At 41.4% G+C, this 17,335-nt stretch overlaps 1 protein-coding gene across 1 annotated transcript in view; it reads right to left on the bottom strand.

The window, feature by feature from the left end:
• The window catches only part of LOC146080733 (uncharacterized), a 535,728-nt gene that overhangs the window by 136,243 nt on the left and 382,150 nt on the right, over positions 1-17,335 (bottom strand). Inside the window, exon 29 of the mRNA XM_083188326.1 lies at positions 2,251-2,358. Coding sequence (XP_083044452.1) covers positions 2,251-2,358 — 108 coding nt within the window. The remainder of the gene's footprint in view (positions 1-2,250; positions 2,359-17,335) is intronic.

Below are 17,335 nucleotides of genomic sequence, written 5' to 3'. Positions count from 1 at the left end.
CTTTATAAGATCAACTCCACGCCGACGTGGATAGTGGGGGTATGAAAAGGTCGGAGGACGCGTACCACCGCCGCTCGCTTCGGGTTCACGTTTATACTGGGGGGTGGCGTGGGGGTGCATTTAACAGTGTAACCACCCATTAGGGTGCTTAAAAGCACCCATTAGGGTGCTTATACAATTGAACATCGCATAGGGGGCTTAAATCGCATCGCAGTGCATCGGGTGTATGGCATGCGCCGTGATAATACACAAGTACCGGATAAACTATTATAAACATAGGTTGAACTAGATGGACGAAAGTCTTAATTCAGCCTCACCTACTATGTAACTATGTACTCAAAAGTGCAGGCCTGAACAAAGATATTCCAACAAGTCAGATAACAAATAAAGCCTGAGAAGCAGAATCCGCTACATCACTGTACGAAATCTCAGCTATCCAGTCAAAATGTAATCAATACCGAATGCCCCCAAAAAATAAGAAAGCAGATCCCTCATTAACTGAAACAGAAACAACTGTGTAGGAGGCTTAAAACCAGGCGAGAAACAGCCAAACAAAGGGTGAGGTTGTGCAAGACCATTTCAAGTCACAGGTCTTTTCAAGACTGACCACAGCAACAAAACACAAGGTCTCTCCCAGGCAAAACATTCTAAGCAGATTGTTGGTTTCAAGATGTGCTGTTCAAGCTCTTTTGAAGAAGCACAATGAATCTGGCAACTGTGGGGACCAGACCAAAGGCATAATGCATACTCAGCTCAGAACTGGCAGAAACCAGTGGGACCCAGTTACACTCATTTACTGTTAAGAGAAATCTTCCCAGAAGTGGTCTTCATGGAAGAATTGCGGACAAAAAGCTGTACTGATGTGGAAACAATGCCAAGCGACTCAACCATGCTTAGAAACATATGAACAGGGGTGCAGAAAAATGGCAGCCGGTGCTCTGGACTGAGGAGTCAAATGTTAATATTTGACCGTAACAAGTTGTTTTCCAAAGACTGGGGACCAATATTATAACGAGGTAACAGTGAAGCATGGTGGAAGTTCCTTGCAAGTTTGGTTTCAGCAAATGTAGTTGGGGATATGTCGAATGAATCAAACTGAATTACGAAAATAGCTATTCATCAATATATGCACTTTTGCGCATGGATGCCAGAGTGCACATAAGTGAACCATGAAACTGCGATCTCAAGCGATTGCAATTTCAGCAATGGTGATGCAGCCTAGGACACCATCGAGCCTCCGCATCACCATCGGCTTGATGGTGATGTGGCCTAGGAGCTTATGGTCATGCCTGTTAGCAAAGTCCTGAATGGGCGTAGACTTCTTGACAGAAAACTGCAGATGGTATACAGGAAAGAGTCTGACAGCTGGAGAATAACGAGGGGAATTGCTAGCAGCAGCACAGGTGTACAGGTATTACTGGAAGGAATAGCCTGGAAGCCTCTGGGAGACATGTCATAGGAGCTGATGGGAGATGTGGCCTGGGAGCCGATGGGAGATGCCTGCTTGCGGAGACCTGGGAAAGCATAAACTTCTACACAGGAGCTGATAATGGTAAGCAGAAGAGAGTCTGGCAACTGGAAGGTTAAGCAGGAGACTTGCTAGCAGCAGCACAGTTGCTCAGGTAACACTGTAAGCAATAAGCATGGAGCCTTGGACTACTGACTCGCGAGACAACTACAAAAACGATTTGATAGTGCTGGGGGCCTGATTTATATCCCCCATGCCAGCATGTGATTGGCTGCAACCCGCAGTATTAATTAACTCAGGAAGTACCTGTGCATACCTTGATCATGTGATCAAGTGCTAAGGTAAGAAATGTCAAAGCTTGTAGGTAACCTATTGGAGCAAACATGTCAGCTGATGGTCTTTAAAATGGGGCAGCCAAGTATGCAGACAACCTGAAGTAGCCTGTGATTACTACAGCAGACAGTAATCCTCACAGGTGATTAATCAGCTAGGAATGTGATGGTGCTGCAGCATCATGGACACAGACCAGCCTGGAAACACTTGGAAATAGAGAAAACAACTGTGAAACAAGTTAGGTTTGTGACGATTCTCCCAATAAAAAGTTTATTTAAAAGATTAAACATAACTATAGCCTTAATAGTCTGATGTTGCAGTTAATGCTTTTATTATGAACTTTAAAATCTGCATAAATCTCTCTTGTTGCAGGGTCTGTAAATATTTTCAAATACAATTCTTAATAAAGGCCACAAAAATGGAAATCTTATAGACAAATGTATTCTTACCCTTGGGTATAGAGAATTGTGCTTCTCTGGGCACCATCGTAGTTTCAGTAATCGGTTCAAACCGTGAAACACGAAATGGCTTTTTGTTGATTTTTGGTCTCTTATTGTCTGTAAAATAAAACAGAATTTTAATTCACACTGCCATGTCATAAACACAAATGTAAGTCACTAATCAGGCAGTACCACCTGAACATAATTCATGCACTTCGCTCTGACTTGCTATATACACTCAAAAGCGGCCCAAGTGAATTCTCACAAAGCAGAATGATTATTATACAACAAATGAGAATTTAACATTCCATGAATAAGGCTTATACTGTATACAGTAAATGGTGTTGTCTAATGTCTTATTAGCAACACACTGATTAACCATGCAAAGCAACATGGCAATGAACTGGTAAGAACCCTTCTTTTTTACCGGTTCATTTTGCTGTGTTGCAACCGGTTCGTGGGCATCACAATTTTGACTAGAAAGTGTACAAGCTAGTGCTAATTAAATTAGCTATTTATGGACTTCCGCTTCCGGCTGCATGGAAGAAGCTGTTTGAGATCGCAGCTCCGGGCGGATTCCACACACCGGCCACATAGAGGACAGGCACCCGTCCTTGCTCACCGCTGCCTACCTCCTTAACACCCGCTGACCCAGCTGAGCCCTCTTCGGCATCGCGGACTCCCTCCCGGCAGCGTACGGCACCACTGAATGTCTGATGACGTCACCGTTCCCGGCGCCATCTCTAACTAACGCCGGCTGAAGCCTCCTGCTCCCTACACAGATGCTGGCGGAGGACGCTGCTTCCGACGCCGATCCGGAGGTACAGTACAGGCACCGGGCCCCCCTGTTGCCATCCTCCCGGAGCCTAGCAATATAAGCGCATTCCCGGCAACTCTACCCCTGCCCTGCGTTGGAAGGCCCTTGATCTCCCACCTCAGGTCCTGACAATTTGCCCCAAAGCCACAGTGACAGTGCATACCAGAGACCCAGAAAGAGACAGGCCCCCCCCCAAAAAAAAACCACATATCACTGGGCTCCCTTCCCCCCTCAGCCTGTGTGAGCATTACAGGATCTGAGATATCCTGCTGCAATCCTCTGTCCCCAAACGGAGATCAGAAACACTCCCCAATTATAAGGAATTCATACAATATTACCCACACAAATGGAAAATTCCTTTCAACAGGGGCATCCCATAAACCATGGGTCTTCAACCTATGGCCCTCCAGATGTTGTGAAACTACATGTTCCAACATGCATTGCCACATTTTTTCCTATAAGAGCATGCCAAAACTGTCAGGGCATGCTGGGACATGTAGTTCCACAACATCTGGAGGGCCACAGGCTGAAGACCTGTGCCATAAACTAACCCCAGCAAGGAATGAGAAACATAGAGTAGAGTATAATACGGCACCAGAAGAGGAGGATGAAATCTCCCCCCTCTCTCCTGCTTCTAAGAAAACTGCAGCTGCTCAAGATGATTCCGATATATCACAAGTGCGCAGAGACCCTGACTACATACAGGGATATTGTAGATGCTATAAAATCTACCATGGCACCATTACTGTCCAACACAGATTTCTCAACAGCTTTAACAACTCACTACCAGAGTATCCACAAATGAGAATAGTCTGGGTGCACTGTCCCATGATATGCATTCAGTGCAAAAAGATGTTATCAGACTACAGAAAGATAATTACCACCTTTGAAATAAACTCGACGAGATGGAAAACCATTCCAGAAGGAACAACGTGAAAGTAGTAGGGCTCCCAGAAGAGGATAAAGGCCCCACCCACATGGACTTTGTTACTAAGACGCTGCCCGAACTGCTAGGTATAACCTCTGAATGTCAAGATCTAGTAGTAGAACGGGTCCATCGATTAGGGTTTCTCCCCAAGCATAATGACCCTAGGCCAAGACCTGTCCTGTTTCGCTGTTTAAATTACCTACATAAAGTTGTCTTCTGGAGAGCCTCATGTAAACATCAAACCCTCATGTGGGAAGGAAAAAGTCTACGCATCTTTCAAGACTTTTCCGCAGAATTATCTAAGCAGAGAGAAGCATTTTCCCCTGTGTGCACTCAACTAGTTAACAATAAGTTGAAATCGCATTGATGTATCCAGCCTGTTTGAGAATCTTCACTGACGACACCCACTACGACTTTTCAAACCCGGATGATGCCAATGACTTTCTTCGAGAGAAACATTCTACAGCATCTACAGACATAACGGATAAGTGATCTTAACGCACTAGGCCAAGGACTCCTTCTGTATTGGGACTATATACCTTAAGATGATCTTCATTACTCCGTCTAGGGTAACATTGACCTTATGTTTTGTTTTGTTTATAATACGGTTTCATTCTTCATCTCCCCCAAAAAAGGGAATCCACCTTGTTGTATATCCCATGCTCTGTGTTCGCATTGATAATATGAAACTGGTACTACGGTTCGGTACTCAGATAGTTAAATTTAAATATTGTTTGCGGAATGTCTATATTTCAGAATGCTTATTTAGTGCGCTGATCGCACTACTTTTCAATTTGCGATTGTTCTCCCCCATGTCTTGTGTCTCTTTGTTCTCCCTCCCTGTTTCTTTCCTAATGTGTCTACAGGATCCTGGAGTACAAGAAATAGAGGAAAAGCTCCACGTCAGTTGGTTGTGCATCACTCCCTCCCACCCTGATACAAATGACTGAAGTCAAAATAGGTACCCTTAATGTCGGTGGTTTCCACTCACGCCGCAAGGTATTAGTCTATTTGCAGAAACAGGCGCTGGACATTGTATGCCTCCAAGAAACACATTTACTACCACCAGAGGTTTTAAAACTCCAAATGATGAAATGGAGGATTCTAGCATCCGCTCCCTATAACTCTAAATCGAGAGGTATTGTGATTTTGGTCTCTAGATCCCTTTCTGCTGAGGTCACATCAGTGGAGTCAGATATTGAAGGCAGATATCTCATAGTAGTAGTTAAAATAGCTGGCAAACCACATGGGTACTGCTTTCCTAGCACGGCGCCCGCCTCATTGATTGTATGCCTTAAATTTAAGGTACTTAAGGCATACAATCAACGCGATGGACCAGATTTTTTAATCTCATGGATCTTATGCATCCATAAGATGCATGAGATCCATGAGATAAAAAATCGTGAGCCCCCAATAACCATTGTTAACGCCACCAGCACAATCAACGCCAACCCGAACTGTAGCAAGCCCGCGAGGGGCGGCGGTAAGCGTCCTCCGACCTTTTCATACCCCGACTATCCACGTCGGCGCGGAGTTGATTTTATATAGTGTGGCGAGCGCAGCGAGCCACCGAGCCCGAAACGTGGCGAGCGCAGCGTGCCCCGCGAGGGGACGCGGACTACTTTACATGTATTCCGTGTCCGCTGGCCGCGCTTCGGGCTCGGTGGCTCGCTGCGCTCGCCACACTATTTAAAATCAACTCTACGCCGACGTGGATAGTGGGGGTATGAAAAGGTCGGAGGACGCGTACCACTGCCCCTCGCGGGCTCGCTGCGCTTGCCACGCTTCGGGTTGGCGTCAATAGTGGGGTGGCGTTAACAATGGGGGGGGGGGCATTTCACCCATGAGGGGGGGTTAGCAATTAAAATTGGGGTTTTGGGGCCTTTTTACATCGATTCCAATGTAAAAATCTCGTCGATTGCATCATCTTATGCCCAGGGCTGTAGAGTCGGAGTCGGAGCAAATTTCGAGTACCTGGGGTCGGAGTCGGAGTCAGCAAACAATGCACCGACTCCAACTCCGAAAATTATAATTAATGACTTCTCTACTGTAAGAATAAAGACCAATGCATGCAGTGCCTCACGTAACCGCAAAACTAACACGTTAAGTGACCATGAAAAAGCATGCTTTTCATGTGCTTCACTATATGGCACGCAACGCATACTTCAGAGCACCAATACATATAAATGTATTCTCCCTTGTAGTTTACAACTTATTTCCAACGTTCAATAAGGTTTTCAATACCTCGAAAAATTCATTCAACCAAGCTCTCCCACCATACGCACAACATCTTTTTACGCGGATGGAGATCTTGTTTCATGCGCGCGGTCGTTTGTTTACCTTGGCTAAGCCATTCCTTACGCTGGTTCATATTGATTTACAGGCACCATTTTCGTCGCCAGTAACGATTTGGTAAAGAAATCGTTCCTTGTGTCCGTGAATTGAACGGTGACGAGCAAGCAAACCAGCGGACAAACATTGTGTTTGTCCTTTGCTTAAACTGTTCAATACAGTAGACTGTTGGCTTCCCAGCCTCTAGTTTCTGTAGTAAAAATATGTATGTTGCCTTTCTTTCCTTCAAGGAATGTATCAAATACATTTGCATATTAATACAGAGGAGTCGGTGTCAGCCGTATGAGGAGTCGGAGTCTGAGCATTTATCTACCGACTCCACAGCCCTGCTTATGCCGAACAAACACATAAGATGCATGAGATGCTTGCAATGTAAAAATTGCGTCGATTGCATCATCTCATGCATCTTATGCCGCACAAACACATAAGATGCATGAGGTGCTTGAGATATCAGCCCCACACATACAATCTAGATCGTATGCTCTATTTATGCACCTAATACATATTCAAAAATCTTTTTTTTTTTTTTTTAAATCATTGCTCTACTTACCCCACATGCCTCTTCCCCTTTAATTCTATGTGGAGATTTTAATCTGATTGCACACCCCACCTTAAGGGGCCTACATACGCAGAGATTTGTGCCAGAGATTCATAACGGGAGATTCAGCACGAGAGATTTCCCTAAAAACTGAATGTTCAGATAATGAGCCACACACACACACAGATTTGTGCCAGAGATTCATAATGGCAGATTCAGCATGAGAGATTTCAAATCTCTCACAGAAACTTCAGGGGAATAAAAAATAATTCAAAATGTAAATAAGGGGTTGAACTAAAGCCTGGGGGAGTGTCACTATATACAGGGCCGAAACTAGGTGTTTCGGCGCCCGGGGTGGCAGTCATTTGGTCGACTTGCCGGACGCTGATTTGGTTGCCAATCAGCGTCCGGCAAGTGTTTTCAAAATCATCAGCGCTTCCCGCCTCCAGGCAAATAGCGCTAGGAGACGGAGTGACGAGTGAGTGAAAGCTGCCGCTACACCAGTACCTGGACCCCTGCTGCCAACATACCTGTGTGCAGCCAGCGGGGGAAGGCAGCGTCCAGGGGTCCAGGGACTGGTGTAGCGGCAGCCTTCACTCACTCTGTCTCCTAGCGCTATCTGTCTGTGCCTGGCGGCGGGAAGTGCTGATGACTTTGAAAAGACTTGCCGGACGCTGATTGGCTGAATTCAGCCAATCAGCGTCCGGCGAGTCTTTTCAAAATCTGCTGCCCGGCAGCGCTAGGAGCCGGAGTTAACACACCACTCCCCGGACCCCCGCTGCCCGTCCCCAGACCCGCTGCCAGGAGACCAAGGACCGCACACTAGCGCCCCCCCCCCCCCCCCTCCAGCGCCCTGGTGCCCCTCCAAAATATGGTGTAAATAGCAAAAGAAAGGCTGGCACTCTGGGGTCTTAACAAAACTTGCTGTATTTTTATTTTATTTATGGTCGTTTGCTTTGAAATACAGCAGGTTTTGTTAAGACCCCAGAGTGCCAGCCCGTTAGATTGTATGTCTCCTGCGGCCAGTATATATATCCTCCCCCTGCTTGCAGCATCTTCGTGCGGCGAGCAGGGGGAGGCGGCGTCCGGCGTGTCAAGGGGGCGGTGAGCAGGGGACATCAGGGCGGCGTTCAGCGTCGCTCAGAAGGCCCTGCTCACATCCGAGGCCACATATGAGCAGGAGCTTCTGAGCGACTGCTCTTGATTGACGGGCAGGTCCGTTCTGAATCTTGTGCAGATTCAGAACGGCGGGGGCGCGCATGCAAATCGCTGTGTGGGCTATACACACAGCGATTTACATGCATTTTCAGGCATTTTCTGAGTGATTTAGTAAAATCGCTCAGAAAATGCCTGAAAATTGTGCTGTGTGTGGGGCCCATTAGTCTACAATTGATAGATGTATGGAGAGCCCTCCATCCAACCAAAAAAGAATACACTTGCCTCTCTGCTGCACATCACACTATCACGCATAGATTACATCTGTATTTCAACCAAGCTTCTTCCTCAGGTAAAGTTAGCTAAGATACACCCCATTATAATTTCAGACCACGCATTAGTACAAGTCTCACTTCCGATTTCCAAAGAATTCTCCCCTCATAGATCATGGAAATTCCCTTCACACCTCACTTCATCATTGCCTTTTCGTGACCATTTGACCAAAACATGGGATGACTTTCATACTAACCATGAGGATGGTCTAACATCTAACCCATCACTCTATTGGATGACAGCCAAATCAGTATTGAGAGGCTCGATCATGAGCTATGAGAAAATACAGAAAAAAACGTTTGTCTGAATCATATATGTTTTGGCCCTGAGGTCACTAGAAGAAACGTATGCCAACTATATAAAAGTGACCATACACGCACCGATGATCGAATGCGTTTTGTACTTATTAAGTACAAAACGCATCTTATGTACAATAATCGAGGTGTGTTTATGGGCGTTTGCGATGCGACGTGCGTTCCCGGGAGCCCGATATAGTATGTCCAAAAAAGTATGTGCAGCACGTACTTTTTAGACTACATCTGAAAATTAACAGTACAAACATGGGTTAATCGCATTGCACGCATCAAAATACACATCGCATCATGACAGGAAAATTGTATAGAACCATTGTACAGTCAAAAACGCATAGTACAGAAAAATTGGTGCGTGTGTGGGCACCTTTAGACACCCATCACATACCCACAAATCTTACAGGCAAAAACATTATTAGAGGACATACTACAGTCCATGTCAGATAAAAGCCAGTTTATCACTAAGTATAAATACCATAAACTGGGTAATAAAACAGGTAAGCTCCTCTCCACCATCTTGAACTCCACTCACCCCCCCCAATGTTGGTACACCATCTACAATCCCCTACTGGAGAACTCACAACCTCCAATGCCCAAATTACTCAAGTCATGTCAGACTTCTATAAAGACATTTATTCTAAATCAACAAATTCATTCAACACCCCTTAATCACGAGGAAAATAGACCTCTTTCTTCTCCTATCTCAGAAACTTGGGATAACCTACACTTTCCACAATTATCTACTGATCAGGCCCGGACATTGAGAAACCCTATTACAGCCCCTGAAGTTCTTAGGGCAATAAAAGCATTAAAAACAGCAAAAGCTCCTGGCCCGGATGGGTTCTCAGGAGATTTCTACAAGATGTACCAGACAGAGGTAAGAATAGGGGTGATTCTGTCTTTAATTATATACTAATCAATAACTCTATACCCCCTTATTTTAACTCCACGATTATAAATCTAATTCCCAAACCGGGTCGTGACTTAACGCTCCCAGGATCGTACCGTCCGATCTCACTACTGAATTGCGACTATAAGTTGCTAACGAAGATCCTGGCCGATAGGCTGAACCCTCTTCTCCTACATATCATCCACCGAGACCAGACTGGCTTTATATTCGGTCGCCACTCAGTTAGAAATGTCTTACCGGTCACACAAAACTCGATTTCTCAAGTACAATCTCAAACCCCTAAATTAATCCTGGCTATAGACGCGGAGAAAGCTTTTGACATGGTGCTGTGGCCCCATCTCTTCCACACTGTCAAAATTTGGTATTCCCCAACAATACATATCCTTTCTCGAAAGTCTTTACACTAACCCCACATCCCAAATTGCGTGCAACGTCTTTTTATCACCTCCTTTTCCCATCCAGAGAGGAACGAGACAAGGCTGCCCCCTTTCTCCCCTTCTCTTTGCTTTGGCCATAGAGCCTCTCACCATTGCCCTGAGATCCTCCCAGTTATATACAGGTGTACATATCCACAGGGAAGAATTAAAGTTGGCCTTCTTTGCGGACGATCTATTATTATTTGTCTCTAATCCCCTGACATCCATTCCTGCTATAATGAACTTAATAAAGTCCTTCTGCCCCATTTCAGGATATAAAATAAATATCAACAAAACAGAAATCTTACCACTCACTCCACTACCACCAGAATTAGACACACACCCTATTATCACCCAATTTAATATTCAACCTGATAGCATTAAATACCTAGGTGTAACCATTACTAAAAGCCCATACTCCATGTATAAAGCTAATTTTACACCACTGATAAATAAAATCTCTGCCGAGTTAGAAATATGGACCAAACTCCCAATATCGCTCCTTGGAAAAGCAGCAGTCCTTAAAAATATTATCTTCCTGAAAATATTTTACCGATTAAAAAAGAATTCCTTGTATCATCCCAACCCCAGATATTCGACTACTTGAGAAATTAAACTTATGCGACCTAAATCACAAGGTGGCCTCAAAATCCCTATTTTTTTTACTATACTCCTGCTCTATTCATTTTAGGTACATTTCTGACTGGATGTACAACAATACTACTTATGTTGACCCTAGCTTAGATAAAAACATTTTATTCCCTTATTCTCCAAGTGCATTATTATACTCTTCTATATCAAAAATACCCCAACATATTCAAAACCATATTCTTTTTAAAAGGTACGTATAATGCATGGATCCTCATAAACAAAAAACTTCAAAGAAACCCTCTAATTTCACCTTTCATCCTAAATTGGGGCAACCCCAACTTCCCGCCCTCTCCGACTAATCCTCAATACAAAGAATGGTGTCATAAAGGTCTGGATTTGGCCACTAAACTCTTTGACCCAGGAGGAACTCTCTTTTCTTTTCAAACCCTACAAACTAAATACGACTTACAAAAAACACAATTTTTTATGTACCTTCAAACACGTCATTATGTTAATTCTTTATCTCCACTTATCTTAACTACTTCACACCTAGACCCACTAGACCAAACGTTTTGGAAGCTATATCATTCCAGATTCAAAACATCCTTTATATATGACATGATGCTTGCCAAACTTCCGGATAAACCCCTTGAATCTTTAAGCCAATCGTGGAAATTAGATATTCCGGATGTGACCTCTCCAGATATATTGTTCTCATCTTACTCAAATTCCCTCAAAATCTTGCAGTCCTCCTACCTACAAGAAGTACATTTCAAAACCATTCATCGCCTCTACATAGCCCCGGCCCAAAGTAAATATATGGCCCCAGATGCCACAGGTAACTTTTGCAAATGTAGAATGAGCAATGCAAAATTTCTACACTGCATGTGGGCCTGCACTAAAATACTAAAATTCTGGTGAAAGACCCTCCATTTCATCAACTCGCTTTTAGGACTAGCCCTACTACCCGACCCATTAGCCTGTTTATGCCTTAATTTCCAAAACTGGATCCAGCTACAAATTACATTCCTCTTCTATCTATTATCTTGACATTAGCAAAACAAACTATTCTCACACATTGGACGTCAGCCGCTGCCCCAACTTTATGTGAACTTAAAAGCAAACTGTTCCAAATTCTACTATTTGATAAGCGCTCATTGATGCTTAACTTACTGTATTTGAAACTAAAACCACTTTCCTGAATAAATGAATGCCCTTCATAAGGTCTCTTGACCCAACCCTCAAGTCATGTCTTTTATTGAGCCATAGTGATGTTTACAACAAGAACTGCCCAATTATACAACCCATATATATCTGACACATACTCTTCCCCCCATACTTCCTCCCCTTACCCCCCTCTGGTCTTGTCAAGTTAGAAATGTTTTCACTACTTTGTATTTTTTATATACATAAATTCCCTGTTGAATGCTAAGTTGATTTATCGATATACTATGTGATTGGACCGCTTGATCTCTCGATCAATAATTTCTACGTATTGAACCGAGTCCAACAGATAATAAGTACCCACTGAAACAGGTCAATAGGATACTATTACTGACAATATTTTGACTTGAATGAAAGTGTAAAATGGTGGAAACGCGTAGATTGCTATATTGTTCATTTACTACTCATACCTACGGTCAATTGTCAATTGTTTTATTCATTTCATTATTGTAAAAAAAACAATAGAATTGTTAAAAAAAAAAAATAGCTATTTATGGTATAGTCAAAATTTTACAGTGTGTATAGTCAATATCTGTGTTCTGGGGTCCATGGAGTGCAAAATCGTCCATAGCCAAAATCGTACCGTGTGTACCTTTTCATTTCTTTTTTTAGTTTTTTTTTTTATATTTCTTTATTTTTTCCAAAAAAGACATCAGATATGATAGTTTCTTACATATCTGCACATTAAAACATAAGACATACAATATAATGACAAATGACATCGTTATCTCTCACATAACACATAGAACATAAAACATATTTCCTCTTACATTCACCTTTTATACCTAGATAATGTTATCTCTCACCTAACACTTATCTAGCATTCTCCCTACTTACATACATACTTTATAATTCTGTCATGTCAGTTCAGAGTTTAATATCTTTGTAGAGGGGTTATATGGTTAGCTTTTTTATTTAAATCAGGTTCCGGTTATTAGATATTTAACCTTTTCTTATGTCTCTTATATTATTTTTGGGTCATAGCTTCCCAAAAGGTATCCCCTTCACTTTCACTTTCTATATATTGTTTCCAAACCTCCCATTTTTTGCTTAGTTTTATATTTTCTATAACCTCGTTTGTCTCCATTCTGAAGGCATAGTTTATCTTCTCCTTTATCATTGCTATGGGAGGTTGATCTTGTCTCCAGTATTGAGCTATTGCTGTTTTTGTCGCTAAAAAGGCTTGGTTTAGGAAATAAGTATTTGTTTGCTTCAAATCTTTTAGACTAACGTGAAGTAGTACCCTCTCGGGTGTCAGATCCGCCTCCTCTCCTACTACCTGTGTAATCAGTTCTCCTACCTCCCTCAATATTTATTTTACTTTATTGCAGTTCAAAAAAATATGCATTAGATCTACCCTCCCCTCTCCAGATCTCCAGCAGATGTTTATTTGGGCCGGACAAATTTTATTTATTCGCTCTGGGGTGTAGTAGGTCCTGTTCAATAATTTCATGTATCTTTCTATATGTGATACTGATTTGGTCATTTTATGCACTTTTGAAAAGGTCTTCTCCCATTGCTCTTCTCCTATCTCTAGGCCTAAATCTCTTTCCCATGGAAGCGGTCCTGTTTTTTTTCCCATTGTACGGTTTATCAGGTTTTTATACCATAAGGTGATTCCACCTATCTGCTGTCCTCCCCTCATTCTATTAATTACATTGTTAGGTATCTGATTCACTTCACCTTTTCTCATTTGCTATTTATTCATCCAACTTCTTATTTGTAGGTATTTGTGAAAGTCTGCTGTTGGTATCCCATATTTTTGTTGTAGCTGTTCGAATGAGTTTAATCCCTGTTCTCCCATTATATTTCCTATTGTTTTTATTCCTCTAGCTATCCATGTGTCTACTTTGAGATCTGGGATCAGTTTCATAACTGTTTGAATTTCTATATAATTAAAGAGCGTTTTAGTTTCTTTTTGCGTATTCAAGAATACATCCCAAACTTTGAATGTATCTTTGATTGATCTAAGGCTGTCTTTAGGTATTGTTCTCATATTTAATGGCATCCATATCAGGTCTTTTATCTCTAGCTCTTTCATAATTCCTTCTTCCACCTTCACCCATGGTCTCTCTTCTCTTTTTATTCCCTCTGGGATCTGGTCTAGGATGCATGCATATTGATACATTTGTAGATCTGGAAAGGCTACTCCTCCCTTTATTTTTGGCCTTACCAATTGTTTTTTTGCTATCTTTGCCCTTTTATCTTTCCATATATAGCGATTTATTATTGCGTTAAATCTATTTATCCAATATTTTGGGAGTAATCTTGGTATTGCTCTGAATAGATATAGCACTTTTGGCAATAGGAACATTTTTATTGTGGCTATTCTGCCCATCCATGTAATTTCCCTATATGTCCAGTCTTTTAATTTTTTTTCTAGTTGTTTTAGAAGAGGGGTATAGTTGTATTCTATCAGATCTTTTTCGTTATCTACCAAGTTCACCCCCAGGTATTTTATAGCTTTATTTTTCCACTGGAACTTATACTTTTTTTTTTAAGTATCTCTAGTTCTACTGGTTCTATATTTATTGGTAGTATTTCTGTTTTACTTTTATTTAGTTTATAATAGGAAATTTTTGCATATTGATTTATTGTCTGCATTAAGGCCGATATTGAAGTTTGGGGTTTAGTGAGAAGCAAGAGTATATCGTCTGCAAATAATAGTGTCTTATGTTGTACTTTATTGATTATAGGGGCTTCTATTGTTTGTGTGTTTCGTACTAATTCCGCAAATGGCTCTATGGACAAAATAAATATAATTGATGATAATGGGCATCCTTGACGTGTTCCATTTGAAATGCAAAATTTGGGGGATATACATGAATTCGCCATAACACGTGCTTCTGTGGCGAGCGCAGCGAGCCACCGAGCCCGGAGCGTGGCGAGCCCCGCGAGGGGACGCGTATACCTGTGAAGTTATACGCGTCCGCTCGCCACACTATATATTCTCAACTCCACGCCGACGTGGATAGTAGGGAAATGAAAAGGTCGGAGGACGCGCACCGCCGCCGCTCGCCACGCTTCGGGTTGGCGTCTATCGTGGGGTGACGACGGGGCCATATATAATGTGAAATGGGTCATATTGGCCCATTTCACATTTTTTTCAATGTGAGATGGACTTAATCAAGTCCATCTCATCTTGTGCCATTATAATGGCACAAGACTGATGCGATGCTCACGATTTCAATGTTAAAAATTATTTTAACATTGAAGTCTATGGAAAAATCGGGGGCATCGCGTCGGGACCAATGTTAATTGTCCCAACCGACGCGATGCCCCCGAATTTTGTACCTTTGCCGGCAAAATTTCCTTTGAAATCAGGTCCATTGTGGAGATCGTGTACCTTAACTTAAAGGTACACGATCCCCACGATTGTGGCCGTGCTAGGAAACAAGTACCAAGTGTTTTGATTGCTTCTCTTAATTCTTGATCCGATAGTGGTTCATTCAGTTTTGTGATCTGGTCTGTGTCTAGTTTAGGCAATTTTACACTTTTTAGGAATTCATTTATTTCCTCTTTTGTTGGTTGGGGTGTTTCTTTGTCTGTTTTAAGATTATATAGATGTTTATAATACTCTGCAAACACTTTAGTTATTTCTGCTGGGTTTGAGGTTTTTACGCCATTTTTATCATGGATTTCTTTTATCTGTTTTCTCGTCTGTCTGCCTTTTATTTTATTAGCCAGCAGTTTAGATGCTTTATTACCTTCGCAGTATAGTCTTTGCTGGAATTTCAGCATGTTTCTTTTTAGCTGTTTTAGATTTTTATTTTCTACTTCTGCTCTTATTTTGTTTAATTGGCCTAATATTTTGTGATCTTTTTTTTTTTTTTTTGTGTATTACTTCTAGATTCTTTAATTGGTCTTGTAATTGTATATGTGCTGTTTGTTCTTCTTTCCTTTCTTTTGAATTTATTTGTATAATCTTCCCCCTTAGGACTGCTTTTAGAGTACACCAGAAATTTAGGTAGTTTGTTTCTTCTGGTTTATTTGTGGTACAGAACTGTTGGATAGTTTCTTCTATTTGTTTTTTTATACTGTCTCTTTTTATTAAATAGTTTGGTATCGTCCAGGTTCTGTGTTTAAAGATCCTTTTTTGGTTGCCCCATACTATCATTACCAGGGGCATGGTCTGAACAGGTTATTGGTAAGATTTCAGCTTTTTTAATTTGTTGTAGTGTGTTTTTGTCTGTTAATATTAGGTCTATCCTTGAATATGTCTGATGTACACTAGAGAAAAAAGTATAATCTCTGCTGGTCAGGTTTTTCACCCTCCAAGCATCATATAAACCTGCATCATAAATAATTGTACTCATTTTTTGTTAAAGTGTTTGGGCCTTTTTAATATTTTTGATTGTCGATTTATCCATCTGCGGGTCTAGCGTGACATTTAAATCTCCCAACATTATTACCGTTTTTTCTTCTCTACCCTGATCTAGTTGCTTCAGTAGTTTCTTCATGAATGTGTCTTGAGCTACATTTGGTGCATATATTGCTATAAACGTTACTTCCTGACCTTCTATTAACCCTCGTAATATAATAGATCTGCCTTGTTTATCTAATATTTGTGATTCTAATTCAAAGTTTATGTTCTTTTTAAAGAGGATCGCCACTCCTCTCCTTACAAATGTCGCTTGCAAAATAGGCTTTATTGTAATTATGGTCCACCATTCTAGGTTGCTTTAGCCTAGAGGAATGTGTCTCTTGTATTGCTGCTATTTCTATTTCATGCGTGTGTAAATATTGGAGGGCTCTTTTCCTTTTTTTGGGGTGAGTTTAGGCCTTTTGCATTGATCGTTAGTATCTTAACCATTTCTTATATATATATTTTTTTCTTTTTTTCCCTTTTTTTTTTTTGATTCTTCCCTTTCCCCTCTTTTCCATTCTCTGAACTTCCTTTTTAAATTCCTGTGTTTGACATTTCGACATATTCTCTAACATCCGATACATACAACATTTACATATACATTTAAACATACTTAATGCTCTACTGTTCTTCTTAGAGCAATTTTGGTGTCTATATCTCGAGACCTCCTTTCTTTTCTCTAGGGGGGTAGTGGTTTAACCAACCCACGCCTAATTTTATGCTTTTCTGTTTCTATTTCTTCCAGAATGTATTTTACCCATGTTATCTTTCTCTTATATATCTCTATTCCTCACCTATTTCCTCTTTCCCTCCCCCCTCTCCCAAAAAAATAAATAAAAGAAAAAACATGTATTTCTTCTGGTGGTATCATATTAGTAGATCTTCCATTCAATACACTATATATACCCCCTATTAGTACCCACAGGCATGTTGCATGCTAATTATATCGTCTTCTGTACATTTCCCCTAATGATAACTTTTTCTTCTTTTTCTCCCTTTTTTCCTGGTTTTTGTACCTTTTCATTTCTGATAACAAAAGTTACAGATATGGCCAGATACATCTATCCTCCATTAGCTACAAATCATGTTAAACATTAATTGCGAGCTCTGTGTGACACTGTAGTGTTGGGTGTCTTTTTTGCAACTACCTGTA

The sequence above is a fragment of the Crinia signifera genome, chromosome 5 (genome assembly GCF_055691185.1).
Source record: "Crinia signifera chromosome 5, ASM5569118v1, whole genome shotgun sequence".
Lineage (NCBI taxonomy): Eukaryota > Metazoa > Chordata > Amphibia > Anura > Myobatrachidae > Crinia > Crinia signifera.
Note: the sequence above shows the minus strand (reverse complement) of the source record. Positions and strands in the feature narration are given on the sequence as shown.